Consider the following 19,996-nt stretch of genomic DNA (forward strand, 5'->3'; position numbering starts at 1 on the left):
GAATATATTTAAAGAATATATTTTTATAATAATTCTTATTTAAAGTATATCATTAATTTATATTGAGTATGAATATATAACAACGATATAGTAATTAAGTTATATTGTATATAAGTTATTAAATGCTTAATTTATTGTTTATGATTTAAGTATATTGATATATAATACAGTACATATTAGAAGACAGGTTAAAAAATTATAAAGTATGGTGCGCAAGTACTTAACTAAAATTTGTTAAAACAATAACATAGGTGTTAAATTCATTATTAGTCATTTCACTCAATTAAACTTTTTGGTAAAGAAGATATACGAGCCAGTTTAATTAAATATAATGATTACAATAACTAAGAGAATCAATCAACGGCCACTATTTACTACTCACTAGTTATAATTATGCATATTTGTTAATTTTTTTTCTGGCCTTGTGCGTTTAATCTTTTTCAAGTATTCAATATAATTTCAAGCACATTGTACTTGTTTAATTTAAGATTATTTCAGTTGGTAATACCCAAATCCTTGTCGCCGCAGCTGACCGTTTGACATTTGACAGTGACAGTAAAGTGTCAAATTGTTGAAGATGGTTGAACGAATTAAAATCAACTTTCTTCGTTAATAACTACCAAAATAAACAATGATCTAGAATATTTTATACCATTATCGTAAAGACTATTTGTTCATATATTCATCTTCTATAAAATGGGTGATAGTAGCGATTCAGAGGAGTTTTTTGACGCTGAAGAGTTCACACCCGTCAAGGGATCAAAGTAAGTACTGTAATTAATTTACAATATGTTTCAGGGATGTTTTTTTATCGTAATGAGTCAGTATATGTCAAGAATTTTCCACCTGGCTTCCTTTATTACACATTTCGTATTGTTTATGTAATGTTTTAAACCAAAAAACTAGTTTGGTTAGACTATCTAGTTCAACAGATGTTTTGGTAGTTATGAACGTCCTTGGAAGGTATCGGCAGGTGATTACATGCACAAACTATCGTTACTGACGCGAGACTGATTAGTGTTAAGGACTCATTGTAATTTTGTGTTTAATACATTCTGTCTTGTGTCCTGAAGTCAAATTGTCGTGTTTTTTAAAACCCTTTTTTCTGTGTTCACTATGTCTAAGTCTGTTTTATTGTTGTGTTTGCCACTGAGGTAATTATGCATAAGTTTTCTTTTAAAAAATAGAAGAATTTAAATATATTTTGGAGATCAATGTAAAATAATAATATTAAATAAACAATAATATTTCAAACTGTCAAATAGTTAAAATAATTACATTGTACAAATACTTACACACTGAATTTTCCAGATCAATTTATAATATTGAATCTGTTATTTCCTTATTATAAATAATTCATGAAAACACCGGTTTTATAATAAAAAGTCTTCCATAAAAGAAAATACTATCCTATTTTATTTTTAACTACAAACCTGTCTACGCAGAAGGGTAACCATGAAATAAATTGATCTTGCAAACATTATTGTCTCTTCAACTATGTTTCCAATATAGTATTTCTAATATGTGAATAATAGAAAAACATATCAATTATTTCTACTATAATATATATTATATAAAGGTTAAAATTTGTTTATTTATTTTGATATCATGAATTAATTGAGCTAATCATTTTAATTTACCAAGTCGGAAAGAAATAACTCTTAAAACAGAACAAATTTACAAGAAATCAGTATCACTTATTCCAAATTATGTGTAACCAAAAAATTGTTTACTGCGAAATGGGCTTTAACAATAAAATTTTGATTTCTTCACTAATAAACTGCACATATGTGAATTGGATGCAGATTGCTAGTATTTTATAGAAGGTTGAATTTCATGCCAAATACATTTCTAGATTTGGACTGTACATTATACAAGTTTTTAATTGATTTCTTATTTATTCTAATCTATTTTACAATTTTTATGGTTTAGTAATATTTAGTTCAATTTGTTTTTAGATTATATAATTATATCATGTCCAATCAAGCATTACAAAAAGTGCTACCAAATTAAATTTGTCATGATTTACTTTAGGTGACACCAAAAATAACCATATTTTAGTAGGTTCTTTCTCTTTTCGAATATATGATATACTTAAGTCATTATTTATTTACATGCTCCATTATGAGATTACATGTGTTCAACAATGAACTGAAGAGCACAGTCTTACTAATAATTATGCAAAATTTCACACTTCAAATCAGAACATAACAGTACTAAGTGTTGCTCCTTGCTGTTTTACAGTAGAATATATGATAAGTGGGTGCTACCTACCCAGATAGGCTGGCACAAAGCCCCAACACCGATAAACATAAATAAAAAATAACCCTAATTAGATTTTTTTTCCTAGTTTTTTTTTAAGGAGCGAATATGGAGTGTAATTGAACAAAAGGGGTATATAACCCGTCTAACCACTCATTATATGGTTTTTTTTTCAGGAGATCATCAATATGCAAGAATATAAATGTAACAGACAGTTCCAATGGAGAAAAGGAAAGAAAACAGACCAAAACTAATGATTTACAAGCTGTTGGTGTTACCAGCACTCCAGTATCAGAGAACACAGTGTTGCAAGATGACAGAAATACTGTGAAAAATGTTTGTATTCATAAATAAATATTTAATTTATATTTATATCATTTGTTTACTCAAACCAATACCTTCTGTCACAGTGGGATGCCATGGAATTCATGTATAAGGCGTAAGCTTGATATTTTCATTATGTTTTTATGATGCCATTTTCCACATCAATAAGTGGATTGTATTACAGTATATTTTTTGTTAAGAAATATGTCGCCTATTATGATTTAAGTTTATATGTTTTCACCGTTCTTAAATAATATAATTTAATAGGTCTAGTACACCCAAAAGTATTCCAATAATTATGTCATGTGCTACTAAACAGGTAACGTTTTTAAAATCTTTCAGGTTGTGCAAGGTCGTAAACGATTTCAAGAGCTACGTCGGTGTATGCAGACAGAGGAAGAAGATGAGCCTGACCCTGGTGCCCCTGTATCAGCTCCGATGGAACACCCATTCAAGTTAGTGAACAAACTATCAAAGGATTTTTTTAATAATAACATTTTGAAAAAGGCTCGTATATAATTTGTTAGAATGTATAGTTGTTGTAAGTAAGTTTACAGTGTGTCACAAAAATGTCCAGGGATAATAATTCCAATTGGATTTAAGGGGGGGGGGGGGCTCCTTATATATTGTTTTATGATCACGAAACACGATTTACGATGTTACTGTTAATAGCCTAAAATATGATTTGGATAATTAATATTTTTCTTAGTACATACGACAACGTTGTTGATTCATGTAAAGACTTCAAAATTTTGTTTAGGTTTTTTTACGATCTGGATGTACATTTCGACAGTTTTGTCTTGGAATTATATGTCAGGATGGCCGAGCGGTCTAAGGCGCTGCGTTCAGGTCGCAGTCCACTTCTGTGGGCGTGGGTTCGAATCCCACTTCTGACAGATCTTTTTAGATATATTATTTTGTCAATTATTGTAATTTAATTGTAAGATACGTTTTTCAAGACTATATTATATACGTATAACTGTAAATTGTAGCTTGCTTTTTTTTGAAATGAAATTACTTTTTTTTTTCAATGTCTAATTTAAAGGCAAAAGTGGAATCGTTGTAGTAACGTTCGAGTGAGACGTGCTGATGCAAAAAAATTTCACCTCTGCCATCGTACTGTGTTGCACCCTCATGATTATTTTTATAGAATGCTAGATATATGTTTGATTTATTTTATCATTTATGTACGATGTTAAGTGTATAATCGTGTTATATTCTTACAGAATTATATCTCATGATACGATGAGCTTGCAAAGTATGACGTCACTCGGCAGAATTGGAAGAATTTTGAGTGGAGTGGCAGATTCACATCGTAAGTTTTAAATGTTATTTTTTTTTATTATCAACACTAGATTTAAATGTTAATTAAAAGGCATGGTAGCTTAACACTTCATTTCAATTATATTTAATTGCTCCATAAACATTATATAATTTAATTCAAATCTTAGCTTCCAGAAATCATTGTTAATTCAATTTTAGTTAGATTTATTTCGATCAATTATATGTTTAGTACTAGTGCAGTTAAATATGTCTGGTTACTATATTCAAGAAACGTTTTGTTTTGTTTATGGGTAGTACTATTTCTTATCCTAATTCAGGAGCTACCATTGGCTTCCTATTTACGGATTAGGTTACGTGTAAAAATATCGGATAGTATATGACGTCACTAATCCATACAAAATTAAGCAAACTTTATGAATGATAGATTTTAGTGATTCTATATAGGAATTAACTGTTTCTTGTATATAATAATTGGATTAGGAAATCATTTGGTGGGATTTTAATGTTCGGGTGTTAATCTAATTTGTAAATAACTATACATACTAACATTTGATTAAAAGCAAACTATAGTTATATATACATATAATATACATCGTATAAATACTTTAATATAACACTCGGAGTCCTATTGAACTCCATTTCTGTTACAACACACTTCTTAAACGATAGATCTTTAACCATTCTGAACAAATCCAAGTTTTATTAAGTGTACTTATTATAACTGTAAGAGTGTTTTACTCTTAAAGGTGTCAATCCAAACCGAATTCGTTTTCAGTCGGTGCTTAATATCCAATGTTGGAGGTGCTCAGATTTTATTTCCGTGTCTTATAGAAAAATCTCTGTGTGAATGAACTTCAGAGAAGGTATCAATATCGTCTTTTAGGACATTCAAGGGAAGGCTGATTTGTTCAGCCTTTTTGAAAAAAAAAAACATTTATAGAGGGAGATTGTTTGATCTTTATAGAAAATATTCGTGAATCGACCTTTGCGCCATCAGCTTCATCAAGAGAACCTTCAACTATATCAGATGATCCTTTGAATGTGGACAGAAACCAAACAATTGGTAAGGAAAATTTTATCCCAATAAATTAGAACTCCTAAAATTATGAAATAAAAAGTATTTTTTCCAAATTATAATACTAAAAAAAATATTATAAATAATAATAATGATTTAATTTAATTTATAGGGATTATATAAAAAGGTTCTTGGATGGCTGATCATATAGCCTATAGTCGATTTCAAAGGCAGGAGGCCTCAAGATCAATTTGCAACTTTGACCTTGAGTTGACATAACATAATTGTCAAAATCTAAAATAATCTATGGTGTTAACTATGGCTTCTAGAAAAAATGCGTTTTGAATGTTAGTGAAGTTGTTCCTGGATCTTTGAGAGTAACATTAAAGTCGACATAACTAGTTGTAACAAGTGTAAAAGTTAAATGGTTTTATAAATTAAAAACATATATTAATTAAAAAACTGTTTGTAGTGCATAATAAAGCAAAGTTATTTGAAACTCGCATGGAATATGTAAATAAGATTTTTTTTGTCTTTAGTCCTCCTGCCATTGAAATATACATAGCATAGTGAGCAATACGTCCATGAGTACTTTCAAGGGAATATAGATACAAATCAATAAAATGAAATATATTATATAAAACTGTTTACAATGTTTATTAGTCGATAGTAATATTATTTAAAGATACCATCTATGATCACTCTTTATACAACGAACAAGATTTTTTGTCTGTGCCATTTTATTTCCAAATTATAAAAGATCTTATAAGTCACCAAGCCACATTTAATACAAATAAAAAATCAACGTACTATAAAAAGAACAGTCCTTAACAACAATCAACTTGGCGTCGACACACATGCCCGTTTTTATGTGTATAGAGTAGAATTGCTTTATTATAAAAAAATATCATTATTGTTACTAATTTTCGTGGCTAACTAACAACCTATCGACAGTTGATCTGTATTATCATTTAATAAAATTGTTTGCGGCATCATTTGGGACAAGTTCGGTTTCTCTCAATATGTGTATTATACTGAATCACCAGCTCAGAGGAAATACGAATATTTCATAATGCTGCTCACCGCGGCTCTGCTTACGCTAATATATTAATGAGAAACCTAAGTCGAAATTTTAAAAAAAAAGTACGCCGCGTTAACAGCCTTTTAATTTAGTAAAGTAAATATCGAAGTCGCCCAACGTTCGACGTCCTGAGCGTTTCGACTCGATATGATAAAGTATGTGAAAAGTCCAAGTAACCAGTCCGTCAGCGCTAGCGATGGCGGAGCCGGACGTGATCGCGAGCACGAAGGCGAACAGCCTGAAGCAGAGCCGCGCCGGCGCCGTCGTGGCCGTCAGCGGCGCCGAGCCGCGCCCCGTCGCGCCGCCGCGCCGCAAGAAGAGAAGTGACTGTCGCCGCCGCTGCGCCGGCCTCGCGGTGTAGCGTGGGTGTACTCTCCCTCCCCTCCGGGGCGTTCTCACTTTCGAAACTCGCTCGATACATTACACGCTACACCCGTGAGTACCCGGCTTTTAGCTGGTTCACATTAGGTCAGACCGACGGCCGACCGGCGGCTCTCTTACTGTTGCGTCTTATATTTTAGCCAGGCTCGCCTGAAAGCAGTTTTGAGTACGCTAATTACATCCGATATTGTATCGTAGTATAACGTATGATAAATCGATATCGGGCTGATAGTTTTACCGGGATCTTGATGTGAATCTTGTTTTTTAAATATATAGGACTGTATCTGACCTGATGTGAACTACGCCTTACTATATTTACTCGACAACCGATCCCCTCATCTTCTTATTCACACTGCTTTCATTTCATTAAACTGGTACTTTAAATCGAAACTAATTAACTATTCAAACTTTATTTAAAAACTGATTATCATATTTAGTCTTTAACTTTATTTCGTATTTAGGTCTTTGCCAAGACTCCAAAACTTATATATACAAAAATTACAGTAGCCATTAAAAAAAAACTTGCAATAAATCCTTCTTAAAGTTGTTATTTGATATTAATGTACCATGAGTTCTAACCATGAGGTACCTAAAATTATTGTACCGATTTAAAGTAAGACAATTCTGAGTCGTGGGTTTTAAGAATCGTCCATTTATCCATAGACTAATGCAAGTATGAAATGTTCTTTTCGTTGTAGAATTTTATTACTTCTTAGTTTATATCTTGTTTATGCATGTACATAGGTGTTAAAGTTATCCTTCTTTTTTAATAGTATTATATTTTTCATCCCAAAATAACACAAAGTCAGTGTTCGCACTAAAAAACAAAAAATCCCATAATGGAGGGAAAGCTTATCATACACATTTTCGCTACTCTTTCATTGCTCCTTATTTCATTTAAAATTTATTCTATCGCTCGCAAAGGCTGAATTTTCTGTAAAGTAGCATCCATGCATGCGATCAGACGAGATCATTTCGACCAATAAAATGACATGTATTAAGGTGAATCTGTGTGGCCGTAGCTTTACATAAGATTGCCATTTGCGTTACGTTCGATCCCTTATATTTGAATTTATACTGATTCGTTCGTTGCTCGTAACAGACAAGCTGCACGGGTCGCAGTCGCTATCGACGACGGAGGGAGACAACTTAAGCGTATCGGACTCACACAGGCCACTCGACGATTTATTGGTGGAGGTAATATAATGCTATATAAATAATATTTCTATCACGCCACAACGACCAATCACAAAGCGCGGAAGTGTAGATGTGTGTACGCAATTCTTGGTTGTGTGTGAAATTACAGGCCCTCTAATATGTGATACAGCTTTTTTTTATGATATAGGTAGGCGAATGGACCACGTGATCGTAAGTGGTCACCACCGCCCGTAGACAATGGACAGACAATGTAAGAAGTATTAACCATAATTTACATCGCCAATGCTTCCACTAATCTTGGGAATTAAGATGATAATCTTGGGAGCTAGAAGATCACTCATCCTTCATACCCGAACACAGCAATACTGAGTACTGCTGTTTGACGGTAGAATATCTGATGAGGGGGTGGTACCTACGCGGACGGGCTTGCATGAAGCCCTACCACCGAGTATGAAACACATCAGATGATACAATTTGTGTTATTACTTTTAGTAATATAAAATAGTAGGAAGATTGAATACTCTGTATTGCAAGAAATTATAAATGTGATTAATACCATCTAATAATAAAAAAACATATCACTTCTATGATTGTTCCAGCCTCTCTCTAATACAGTGAATCAAACGATGTCACTGCCAAGTCCAGCTAGCACAATAGAGTCATTGACCAGGGAGTTCCAAGACTCGTTGGAGTTATCACAATCCAAATACGGTGAGGTTACAATATTATAGAAACTAATTAATATACGATGTTCCCCCATTTTATATTGTTATGACTCAATCTAGTGGCTGTATATAAGGCCGCAGATTCTGAGATTAAACCCCAGGTCGAGTCGATAAAAGTTATTGGATTTTTCTATCTGAAAATTCTCAGTAACAGCCCGAGAGTGTGTAAGTGCCTTGGTAAGTATGTAAAGATGTTGGTCCCGCGCCTGAACTCTTTCCGGTCGTGTCGGATTTGACGTCCCATTATGAGAGTGGGGCAAAAGGGAATACTTGTCTCTGCGCACACACTTGCGCACTAAAATATATCCTGCGTAGTTAATCGATATGCCGCCGTGGGCGAAATCACTGAGGATGACATCATTGTTATGGACTATGGTAAAAATAATTCTCTTTTTTACAGCTACAAAACATATTGACATGGTTGAAGGCATGTCTTGTGTCTTCTTTCTTATATCCAAATGCTAAGGAGTCTTGTTTCAATTCAGTCATCCCTAAAGTTTCGAACTATTTGGGAAATCTAAACGATACATTATTGTTACTTGAACAGCAGCGGATATGTCCTCACTCAGCGTACACGAGTCCCGTTCAAGCGAGCGCGCCAGCACCTCTTCCAGAAGCAGCACCGCCACCTCCTTGAGGCCTCTACCTCATCACTCCACATTAGACATTAAAGAAGCCGTTAAAGGTAAAATGGACCTTCTTCTTGTAGTAATTGAGTAGATTTTTCTTTTAGTTCTTAGACTCTGTTTTTATCTGGAAGTTGAGATTTGGATTATTATATAACTAGCTATTACCCTGGTATATTTACAAGTTATATAAAAAATATTGTATAAATTTATCAAAGTGTTTTAGAATAATTCTCTCCAACATAATTTAGAGATTACTTTCTCTGAATTCCAATTCAAAACGTGAATAATAATATAACTTGAATTTATAATATTAGCAAGATCGCTCGCCGTTCGTTAAAAGTCTGAATTCTGGACGTAGAGTAATAGAGATTCAGCGCGTTCTCTGCCACCAGGAGACTACGTGGTGCGACCACAGGACGAGGAACGGGCGCGCGGCGGGGTGGGGGACGGAGGGGAGGGAGAGGGCGCTGCTACCGGCGGCGGGGCTGGCAGTGGAGGGTCGGCCCGCACGCACAGCGAGGGACGACCGCCCACCACCGGCACCTCCAGTCTAGGCTCCGCGACCAGGTAACGATTACGCTTTTACATTGCAATTATAGGTCTACTGTAATACCAATCTGAGACATCCGAATCGAAGGCTCCCACAATTGAACGCATGAGAACTCAATATCACTAGAGCTTGCACGCGTTCCATTCTCTACGGCCGGCGTCGCGTTCGTGCTCTGTGTCTGTCTGACCTAACACGTCCCCCCCCCCCAGGCGCGGGTCGGGCGCGCGCGCGCGGCGGCGCTCGGCCGGCGACCCCCCGCAGGGCGCGGCGCTGGGCCCGCAGCTGTCCGACATCGAGATACTGGAGCAGGTCACCGTGCTCAACCTGGACACCGGTGAGCGCACGCACGCACACGCACACACACACACACACACACACACACACACACACACACACACTGCTTCTGTTAGCTTCCTCGTTGAGTTATATATTATAAGCGACCGAAATCGTCGAATACCTGACGTAAATAACCCCATACAGCTCTTTAACCGCATGTATGTATAATGTATATATTATCTTAGTAATTTCTTCTGTAATTTTCTGTTCACCTCATATAACAAGTTCAACAACAATAATTTCGAAATATTTGTAATAGATATTCAAGTTATTGATTCCCGCATTCCACTTGTCAAAACTTACATAATTCTATTGAAGATTGTTAGTGGTAACTCGTTAATAATTTATAAATATATTAATTTATTATTTTATTTACTTTTATCGCTATATTTTGCCTTTTATTTAGTCCTTATATTTTTTTCGCTTAAATTTATCTGTACCCAAGATTATACATAAAAAATACTATCAAAGTAGCAATTATAAATATTTTGAAAGTCTCGTATTACGGAATGATGTTATCACTGAATAGACGTTTTAAAATTTACTGGTCAGTATCATAATATTTTTATATTAATACATTACGGTATCAGTTTGGATAAACACCTTATATTAAGTATAAGAATCAATATTCAAAAACAAAATTACTTTCAATACAAATTAACAAAGTCACATATGTTGTAAATAAACAGATCGTACATTATATTCCAGGCGAACGCATGCCTCTCAGCGTGGCTGAACACAAATTACCGCAATGCATCAACCCGCTAAGTTTACACATAATGCGCCTCACATCCGAGTACATTGGACGCACGAACGACGACGAACACACGAGGTATTTATTATCTGTGCCAGATTTAATATGCACGAATATTAGTATCTATGTTCTATGTCAAAACTAATTGCATTATCTGTAGTATAATATACTCTCAAGCTAGTTTTAATAATTGTCTTCTTCTTAACGATGACGTTTACAATATTTCAGGTATGCGTATTGGTCTACGGATTGTTTTTTTTTTCAATTGCACGCTAGGGTAGTGGTTGTTAATGCATGATATGTTATAAAAAAAAATATTTAACTTATGTAACAAATATACGTTTACAAAATCTTTCTTGTCTTGCAACTATTTTTTCTAAATTATATATTTTTTTATTGACAACACTTAACATTATGAAAATATGTGTTACGATATATATGTTATAACATAATTATCTAATTAATAACAAAAATAATTAACATGGAATAAAAAAATAAGAATTTGATCACGTTTTAATAAATATACAGATTATAAAAGTAAAATAGTAATAGTGCACAGCAAAAAATATCTGTATCTTCTCAGGGATAAAATTTTAGCATACCAAACTAGGAACATCATAAGATTACTAAAAATCAGACTAAATTCGAGGCGATCCTGATAAAAAAACTAATATTTGCAGTCCGAAGAGCAAACCAAAGAATATATGGAGGAAGAGAGCCTCGATCAGTATATCAAGCACTTCCTTCAGCCTTTTGAAGCGATCTCCGTCCACGCCCATACAACCTGCAATATCAATCCTCAGTATAGACACTAGGTTCACTTTTTTAATTCTATCTTGTCTATGCCCGTTATTTTTTTTTTATAAAGAACATAAAAATATGTCAGCTTCTCGGCTCTCGATATGCGGTATTTTGCTTCTGGTCTAGATGTTGTTTTGCACGCAAGCTTTTGATGTTTCTGTGTTATATGGTGTATGTGTGTATTAGTGTTGTTATAGAAAAATATATACATTTGTTTATGAGCCCTATTTCATAAAACTAAATCGTTATTACAATCAATTTCTAAATAATAACTTGCATAATGATAAAAAATACTAGATTTCAGTTGCTGTGATCAACTCTTTTGACACGCGCTGTACTGTGTCGGAGATCTTTCGGGTTGTAGTATATACTTACAACACTTAACATTATGAAACTACTATATATATTTTTATATTTATTTTGGCACACATATATATCACTTACTCACACTTGGATACAATTGAATCCACGGTACTTTAGTGACTAATACTTGTTTATACTGTTATTGCCTAATAAATCTATTGATGTTTATATCAAACTGTCGAAATGAATTCAGAATGGATTGGAACATTTTATTCTACGTACTGATTTTGACCTATCATGTTTAAGCAATTTTAAAATAATAAATATAAACGAGCAAGACTTGTTGGTAGAGAATGTCAGAAGTATTTTAATAAACTTTGATCCAATTCATTATTGTCAATCCTTTTTTTGCCGACGCTATTTCTCTCTATTGAGTTTTTTTTCTTAAACTGTTGGTTATTTCATTCGTCGTCACATGGTCACAACTATTATATATTGTAAAATGTATTGAAACCGTATTTGACAATTACATAATTATTTGGTAAGTACTGGGGGTGGCTGTATGGAGCATTCCTTTGTCATTTAGAAGTAGAGGTAAATTTTTTCTAAAAGAATGAATATACATAGTTAAGATAATCGTTATAAAATAGGGCTCAGGTTGTTGTGTAATAGGAATATTATTTTCAGGACCTACATTATTTAAAAAGATTATAAAAGAAGAAGTGTTCTATGTAGAAAACAAAAAATAAAAACTAGTCGTGTGATTTTCAATTTCCATAAACAATAGAACTAGCAAATACAAAATTTATTTTAGATTTTTTTTATGTAGTTAATTTCGGTGGTTGTATCTGTTTGTTTTTTTTTTCTTAATAAGTGTTTTATACTATACAAGTAATTATTATGAAACGAAACAGTCAATCGTCTTGACAGTCAGTCTATCTATTATGTGTTGTTCATAGGCAATTTATGTAATATAAACGTTAATTATAGAGAAACTGATGAAGAGAGCGAAAGCGTCTGCGCTGGCGGCGCTGAGGATGAAATGAAGGAGATAAAGAAGGAAGGAACAGACAGACAGACGACCGCCATCAAGAGGAAGACTGAGAAGTAATTATCTTTGTAGTAATTTAGACTATATTGGAAATAGACAATAATGTAACGATGCCACCAAACAATTTACACTGAAAACATTTTCTTTGTTAAGTCTTTTGTGTTGTAGGAAGCAAGGCCTCTTCTCCTTTTAAGAACAAAATTAGTCCCATCACACTACTGCAGTGTGGGTTGGTGTTATTTGTATAAAGATATTTGTATGTACGGATAAAAAAATCTTAAATATAAATATAATAAAATCATAGTAAAAATTATAAGTTCCTTGGATTTTAACTAAAAATAATGAATTTATATCGGAATAGATTTTATCACAAGCTCGACGGAAAAGGAGGACATTGTGAGAAAACATACACGTGTCGATTGAATCTGCTGTTGCGCAGTGTTGGGAAAAAAGGTTTTTCCATAACTCAAGAAGTGCCAGGTGGTCCAGTAGTGGGACTTTACAGGCTGTAGCTTAGCTTACCTGTGATTACTAATTTGTAATAGTGCGGATAGAACTTTTCATTTGCCACTCTTGAATACTATTTTTGTTTCCTTTAGCGGTTTCTTACAATAAGTTCATTCTAAATCGAATTGTTAACCTTACAATAAGAAGACCTTAACCGATACAGCTAAACCTCAAAGTGTTCTGAAGAAAATGAGGCTAATAATACTTCCATTTCGTCACGAAGAAATCGCGTTTAAAAAGCATCCTGTGTGCTTGGTATGTTATGGCCCTGAAACATGTAGGTTCATTTGAATGTAGAATAATCAAACACATTGTCAAAGATCCAAATAAGAACGGACTCATCCGTTTCGATCCCAATGGGTAGGTTTTACAGACTCGTTTGGAAGCTTAACACTAACTCATCAATTATTCTACCATTTCTACAGCTAAACATAAATACTGTATCGTTATGTTCCGATTTTAGGGACACTGGCACAAGAGATGAAACATCTTAGATCTCGTGGTTGGCGTTATATTGACAGTGTCACTGTCTATGGTTAAATGATCATTTATAAGAAGGTCAATTTGCTGGTCTGTTTTTGAAAGTTATTTTAAGTATGCAAAAAAGGGCCCAACCCAAATAAACGACAGGTTTTTATATTCACAAGATTTTTGAAGGTAAAGTTCTAACAATGGTATTCGTTAATCTAGACTGATGCGTGCAGATCTAGTGAAGTGTCATTCCCAAGACAACATAAATATCAGGTGATCGTTTAACGCGACTAATTATGAAGCTTACGATTTACTTTGCCCTTATAACGGTTCACATGGGTCGATTTGAATTGACCGATATATTATTCAAGAAAGAACTAAATATGTGATAATAAACTTTCATCAATAAAATTTAACGGGTAGCAAAATTTTATTGAAGCGATTTTCGTCTTTTCAATTTGCTTAAAAGTCAATTTGAACGTTAGAAAATCGTCATTATAAGTTAATCGACTCATGTGAATCCGCTGTAACACAAAAAAAGCGTGCGATTATTTTTCTCCGTGTTATATTTCTACGGAAAAATATTAAATTAATTATTTTATTTCAGCATTTCTGAGTGGTTTTGTTTAAAAGCTAATATTATTTAAGAGTTTTTTAATACGTTTATGTTTTATTTATTTACTTACTACTTGAAGCAAAACACATTGAGACGAATCTGCTACTTCGGATTTGCTGTTTTTAACGCTTACAAAGTGTTTTTTTTCGTGAATAACTTAATCATGCGTGTAACCAGTGGTACAATTACAAGACTTGTTATTGTATCTTCCATCTCTTGTACAGACATTCTAAATTATTATTTTCTTGGACGTTAAAATATTTATAAATTATTTATCGAGTCCAGAAACTAACGAAAATTCAAGGTACGTGATCAAAGATTGGTAAAAAATCTTGATCGGAAGTTGTAATATATGGTAATATTTAGTGGAATCATGTACTGTACCCATACCATACAGGGCAGTGTTCAAGACAAGAATGCCTCTGATGGATTTCGTTTGTAGTTTATAGTTAGCTAATGCAAGTAGTTAAATATAAAACATTTTAATTCTTTTTTATCATTATTGCCATGTTCTTGGACTGAACCCACGCAGTGTTTATCTATCTAGGAGTTACATCATTAATTTTCTTGTCTACAGAAAATAATGTAAACAAAGAGTCTTATAATTATACCACTGGGTGCAGTTAACGGAATTATATATCTTTAACAAAGGTTTTGTTCATCCGTTTCTCAAGATTAAAGCGGTTCTTCGGAAGTACGGTTAAGAAGACCGTGGACGCGGCCAAGTCGCTGGCGCAGGAGGTGTCGCACGCGCGCCACAAGGAGGACGTGGCCGACATCGCCGACGACGTGCGCGGCGAACACAACATCAAGCTCAAGGCCTCCAACTCGCACAAGGGCCCGTACGACTTCGACGGATGCGTTCGTTACGTTCAGGTTTGTGCGACGGGTGGCGCCGGACGATCAACTCTCGAATGGTAAAGCGGTGCGGCCGAATAATAATGGCACCCGTCGGCGCAGGAGATGGGCGCGGGCGAGGCGGGCGAGGCGGGCGCGGAGGCGGGCGGGCACGCGGGCGCCGTGTGGTGCTGCAAGTTCAGCGTGTGCGGCCGCCTGCTGGCCACGGCCGGCCAGGACCGCCTGCTGCGCATCTGGGTCACGCGCGACGCGCACCGCATGTTCCAGGTGCGACGGGCCGCCGGCGCTTCGGGAGCCGTTGGCCGATACCTGACTTATTTTAATTTTGTGACCCACAGGACATGCGCACGAAATACAACGCGAAACAGAAGGCCTCCCCTACCCCCTCCCAGGAGTCGCTCGCTTCGCTGGCCGCCCCTCCCCCCTCGCCGGAAGACCAGCCGCCCATCGGCCCCTCCGCGCCCTTCTGTCCGAAACCCTTCTGTATCTACTCCGGTCACACTTCCGATCTTCTGGACGTTTCCTGGTCGAAGAACAACTTCATCTTGTCGAGTTCTATGGATAAGACTGTGAGATTGTGGCATATTTCGAGAGGGGAGTGTCTGTGCTGTTTCCAGCACATAGATTTTGTGACCGCGATAGTGTTCCACCCCCGAGACGACAGGTACTTTTTATCGGGAAGTCTAGACGGGAAGCTGAGGCTCTGGGATATCCCTGATAAGAAGGTAATTACGTGCCACTGCGCATTTGATTAATTAATTAATCAGAAAACAATAATTAAAATAAATAGTATTTTTAGACATATTTATCGCTTTTTTGTTTAAAGAGAAATATTTCAAACTTAGTACTAATTTTAGAAGTATTATTTTGTTTGAAACCTTGGATATATTTGTGGACATAATTTATATTATCACATTCCCAGGTTGCTGTATGGAACGAAGTCGACGGCAAAACGAAACTAATAACAGCCGCGAACTTCTGCCAGAACGGAAAATTCGCAGTCGTCGGCACATACGACGGACGGTGCATTTTCTACACAACGGACCAACTCAAATACCACACACAGATCGACGTACGATCCACGAGAGGGAAGAACTCAACCGGCAGGAAGATCAGCGGGATCGAACCGATGCCCAATGACGATAAAATCTTAGTCACCTCCAACGACAGTCGCATCCGACTCTACGACTTGAGGGACCTGAATTTATCTTGCAAATACAAAGGGTACGTGAACGTGTCCAGTCAAATAAAGGCGTCCTTCTCACACGACGGTAAATACATAGTGAGTGGTTCCGAGAACCAGTGTATATATATTTGGAAGACGTGTCACGATTACTCGAAGTTCACGTCAGTCAGGAGGGATAGGAACGATTTCTGGGAGGGTATAAAGGCCCATAATGCGGTGGTCACGTGTGCCGTCTTCGCGCCGAACCCGGACCATATGATCAGGATGATAAATGAGAGGGAGGAGAAGATGAATGCTAACGCCCACAAAACGATGGACGAGAAGGATGAAGTGGTATGTATTATTCATTTAAATATTAAATTTATGATTTTACATATCCTTTCCTCTAATTCGATTATAATCAATACCGACCATTCAATACCAAATACAACACAGAAAACATATTAGATGTTATCTTCGAAAAAAATCGATGTATTAATACGTTTTATTCGACCGACCTTGAGTGAATTTTACTCTTTAAATTATTTAAGTAACGATTAAATTGTACTTAAGTATATTCACCAAAGATCTTGACAATTTTTTTATCATGTCACTTTTATGGTGGATTGTTATTTATATGATAAGCAATAATAAAACGGTTTGAATAAATAAACATTAAATCTACAGAAGGCAGCCGAAGGCGGCATGGTGTCTTCCTCTCAGACGGGTCACGTGCTCGTGAGCGCGGACTTCAACGGCTGCATCAAAGTGTTCGTGCACAAAGCCAAGCCCAAACACAGCTCGCTGCCCGCCTCCGCTCTCGCTTAATGCTACAGCCATACGTGACACGATACAAGACGACAGCGTTCTGTGGAACCACTCTGCGAACCTGGGCACTCACTTACGGCTGAAGCGTTTGATGTAGTCATGACGTCACTGGTGGACTGGAGCCTCGGACGTGCTCAAGAACTTGAGTCCAATTCTATTTAAAAAAAAATCTTTCTTCCACTCCATGTCGTTATGTCGTTATAATCTCGCGTCGACGTATTCGTTATACAGGCTTCCTGCTTGCCAAAACAATCTTCATTAATGTCAAAACTCACTTGACACATTAAATACTTACACTTCTAAGTGAGTACCCGGTTTAAGAACTAATTTGAAATTCGACGTCGAACTCCATTGTGTATTGTCAAAAGTTGATACGTAAAATTGACTGTAATCATATTTAACGTATACGTATCAAAATTATGTCAAACGATAAGCTTATAAGTATTTTACGATCGGTTTGAACGTTCGGAGTCAAATTAATTTCTTAAAGAATATCTTCGTTTATTGAATAGTCTGTTACACCACGACTTGGTATTATGCTTAAGTTAGATTTTTCTAACATATTTAAAGATTAAATTTACTTGACAGTCTCTAGTAAACAATTAACAAATTCCAAATAAAATCCTTTACATTGTAAAAAGCACATAAGCTATAAGTTCTAACTGCGCAGTTAATTTAAAATCGCTATTGGTTTTCGCGGTTTGTGTTTTTTATTGAAGAATATTATGTTTATCTTTTCTGTGGTTAGTTAATGTTAGCACTTTTTGTGGAAAAAAAAAACATCAAATCAAAACCCCTTTTAAAGGAAATAAAAACGCATATCATTCAGTATATAAATTAAAACACTCAACAGGATTATTAAATGTTATGTCTATCGAATGCCAAGAAGTGGTGACAGATCAATAATTTCATTTATTTGAAATCGTACAAAATATTTTACAAGAGTAACTTTAAAGTATTTTATACTAAGATAAAAATGTGCAATAGAATCTTAGATCCCTCTTACAATATCTCGGATTAAGTGTTATGTCGAAATAAATGTTAATATATTAAGTAATAAAATGACACTAAAAATACGCGGGAAAAAATGGACAGATTAAAAATATTTTCGTGAATAATTATGAAAAATGTTTGTCTTTTTTTATAATTGTATAGAATTATTAATTAATTGCTAAGCTTCGTACACATGTGATATATGTGCGCAAACTTTAAATTTAACTATAAACTATTTATGTCATTTAAATATTGTACTTGAAATGATTATTTATAGATATTTATAACTATCAAAATGAGGTGCAATTAATTGTTATAAAAATAAAATTATTCGAAATTATTTCATTAATTTAAACTTTCGAATGTGTTAAAATCGCGTCACGTCAAACTTAAATGGATGATTAACAAGTGATTCAATTTATTTATAAATAATTGAATTTTACAAAACCTTTTTTGGTATTTTATCAAAATCATGGCACACTTGCTTTGAATTTATTCACTTTTATTTCTTTATTTAAAAATTAAATAAAAGCTTGAAAGATCTATATTTTTTGTAAAGTACCAGACATTATCCAGAGATATTTTTTTTTATTCTCATAAATCTTATTATTGTCTTTGATAAATAGTAACCTATACTATTACATACGTTTAAATCCATGATTTTTTTAATGTATTATGCCCTCACATGATTGCAGTAAATATATTCAGCTGTTATATTAAAATATTTGTTGTACAGCGATAATTAGATAAAGTACGTCGAATGTAAAACTTGTAAGTTGGTATTAATTGTAAAGTTATTTAGTGTTGCAATATACCATTGATTTTTTTTTCGAATATGCACATTAATAAGTCAAATGCTTTAAAACTAACGATAATTATTTTAGAAACTATTATATTTAATTATTCTCTGTATATTTGTTATTTTTTTTTCTAAACATTAATTCCATGTTCTAATATTTTAATTCTTGCCTTTGTTATGAAATCATGTGATTAAAATATTAAGCGTATTATTGTATAGTTATTGATGCCATTCATGAGGTCGTATAAAGATGTATATTTTTAATTCGCATTTACAGGTAATAAATCGTTATTTACTAAATATGATTATTTTAGTTGAGTTCTGATATAACACCCTACCAAAACACATAAATAAATAAATAATAAATATTGGACTGATAAAATATAATCTGATCCCAATATAAGTAGCTAAAGCACTTGTGTTATGGAAATCAGAAGTAACGACGGTACGACAAACACCCAGACCCAAGACAACATAGAAAACTAATGAACTTTTGCTACATCGACTCGACCGGAATCGAACCCGGGACCTCGGGAGTGGTGTACCCATGAAAACCGGTGTAAACTCTACTCGACCACGGAGGTCGTCTAAAAAAATATATAACATTTTTTTAATTATGTTATGTAACTTATAAATGAATGGTGGGTATATTCTCTCCATGACTTTTGGAACCGTACTTCTTCCGGAAACATGTTGATTGGAATTGCGATTCAACGTGGAAATGGCGCTTGCGTAAGAACGCAAAGTGGTGGTGGCAAAAGCCACCACTCCACGCGTCATAATTTGCAACTATTTATGATTTTTATTAGATTATAATTAAGGCCATCGTATCACTTTTTTTAGATATGATATAGGTGAGCAAATGAGCCTGATGGTAAGTAACCATTTCTTACGTCGCCAATGCGTCAACAACCTTGGGAACTAAGATGTTATGTCCCTTGTGCCTGTAGTTACACTGACTCACTCACCCATCAAACCGGAACACAACAATACTGCGTATTACAGCTTGGCGATAGAATATCTAATATAATATTTACCCAGGCGGGCTTGCACACAACCCTACTATCAACTTCAGATACATTTTAAATTACAAACCCTAGTGGTA

At 34.7% G+C, this 19,996-nt stretch overlaps 1 protein-coding gene and 1 non-coding gene across 4 annotated transcripts; both read left to right on the forward strand.

Moving 5' to 3' along the window:
• Positions 1 to 526: 526 nt before the first annotated feature.
• Positions 527 to 18,410, forward strand: LOC125067299 (WD repeat-containing protein 44). Of its 3 annotated transcripts, XM_047675810.1 has the most exons (20): positions 680 to 764; positions 2,439 to 2,598; positions 2,929 to 3,041; positions 3,813 to 3,901; positions 4,835 to 4,933; positions 6,155 to 6,289; positions 7,450 to 7,544; positions 8,105 to 8,216; positions 8,778 to 8,915; positions 9,252 to 9,426; positions 9,619 to 9,743; positions 10,454 to 10,577; positions 11,180 to 11,314; positions 12,594 to 12,710; positions 13,852 to 13,905; positions 14,923 to 15,124; positions 15,209 to 15,373; positions 15,445 to 15,831; positions 16,029 to 16,625; positions 16,959 to 18,410. In XM_047675810.1, the coding sequence occupies exons 1-20, from the start codon at positions 697 to 699 to the stop codon at positions 17,097 to 17,099; spliced, it is 3,231 nt and encodes a 1,076-aa protein (XP_047531766.1). In that variant the 5' UTR covers positions 680 to 696; the 3' UTR covers positions 17,100 to 18,410. The 3 variants fall into 3 exon arrangements, with proteins under 3 accessions (XP_047531764.1, XP_047531765.1, XP_047531766.1); XM_047675808.1 differs by lacking the exon at positions 13,852 to 13,905 and having other exon boundaries at positions 527 to 764; positions 16,959 to 18,409; XM_047675809.1 differs by lacking the exons at positions 11,180 to 11,314; positions 13,852 to 13,905 and having other exon boundaries at positions 527 to 764; positions 16,959 to 18,408.
• Trnal-cag lies at positions 3,399 to 3,482 on the forward strand. Its single transcript has one exon. It is a non-coding gene; the product is annotated as a tRNA-Leu (tRNA).
• Positions 18,411 to 19,996: the final 1,586 nt, after the last annotated feature.

This window comes from Vanessa atalanta, chromosome 11 (genome assembly GCF_905147765.1).
Source record: "Vanessa atalanta chromosome 11, ilVanAtal1.2, whole genome shotgun sequence".
Classification (NCBI taxonomy): domain Eukaryota; kingdom Metazoa; phylum Arthropoda; class Insecta; order Lepidoptera; family Nymphalidae; genus Vanessa; species Vanessa atalanta.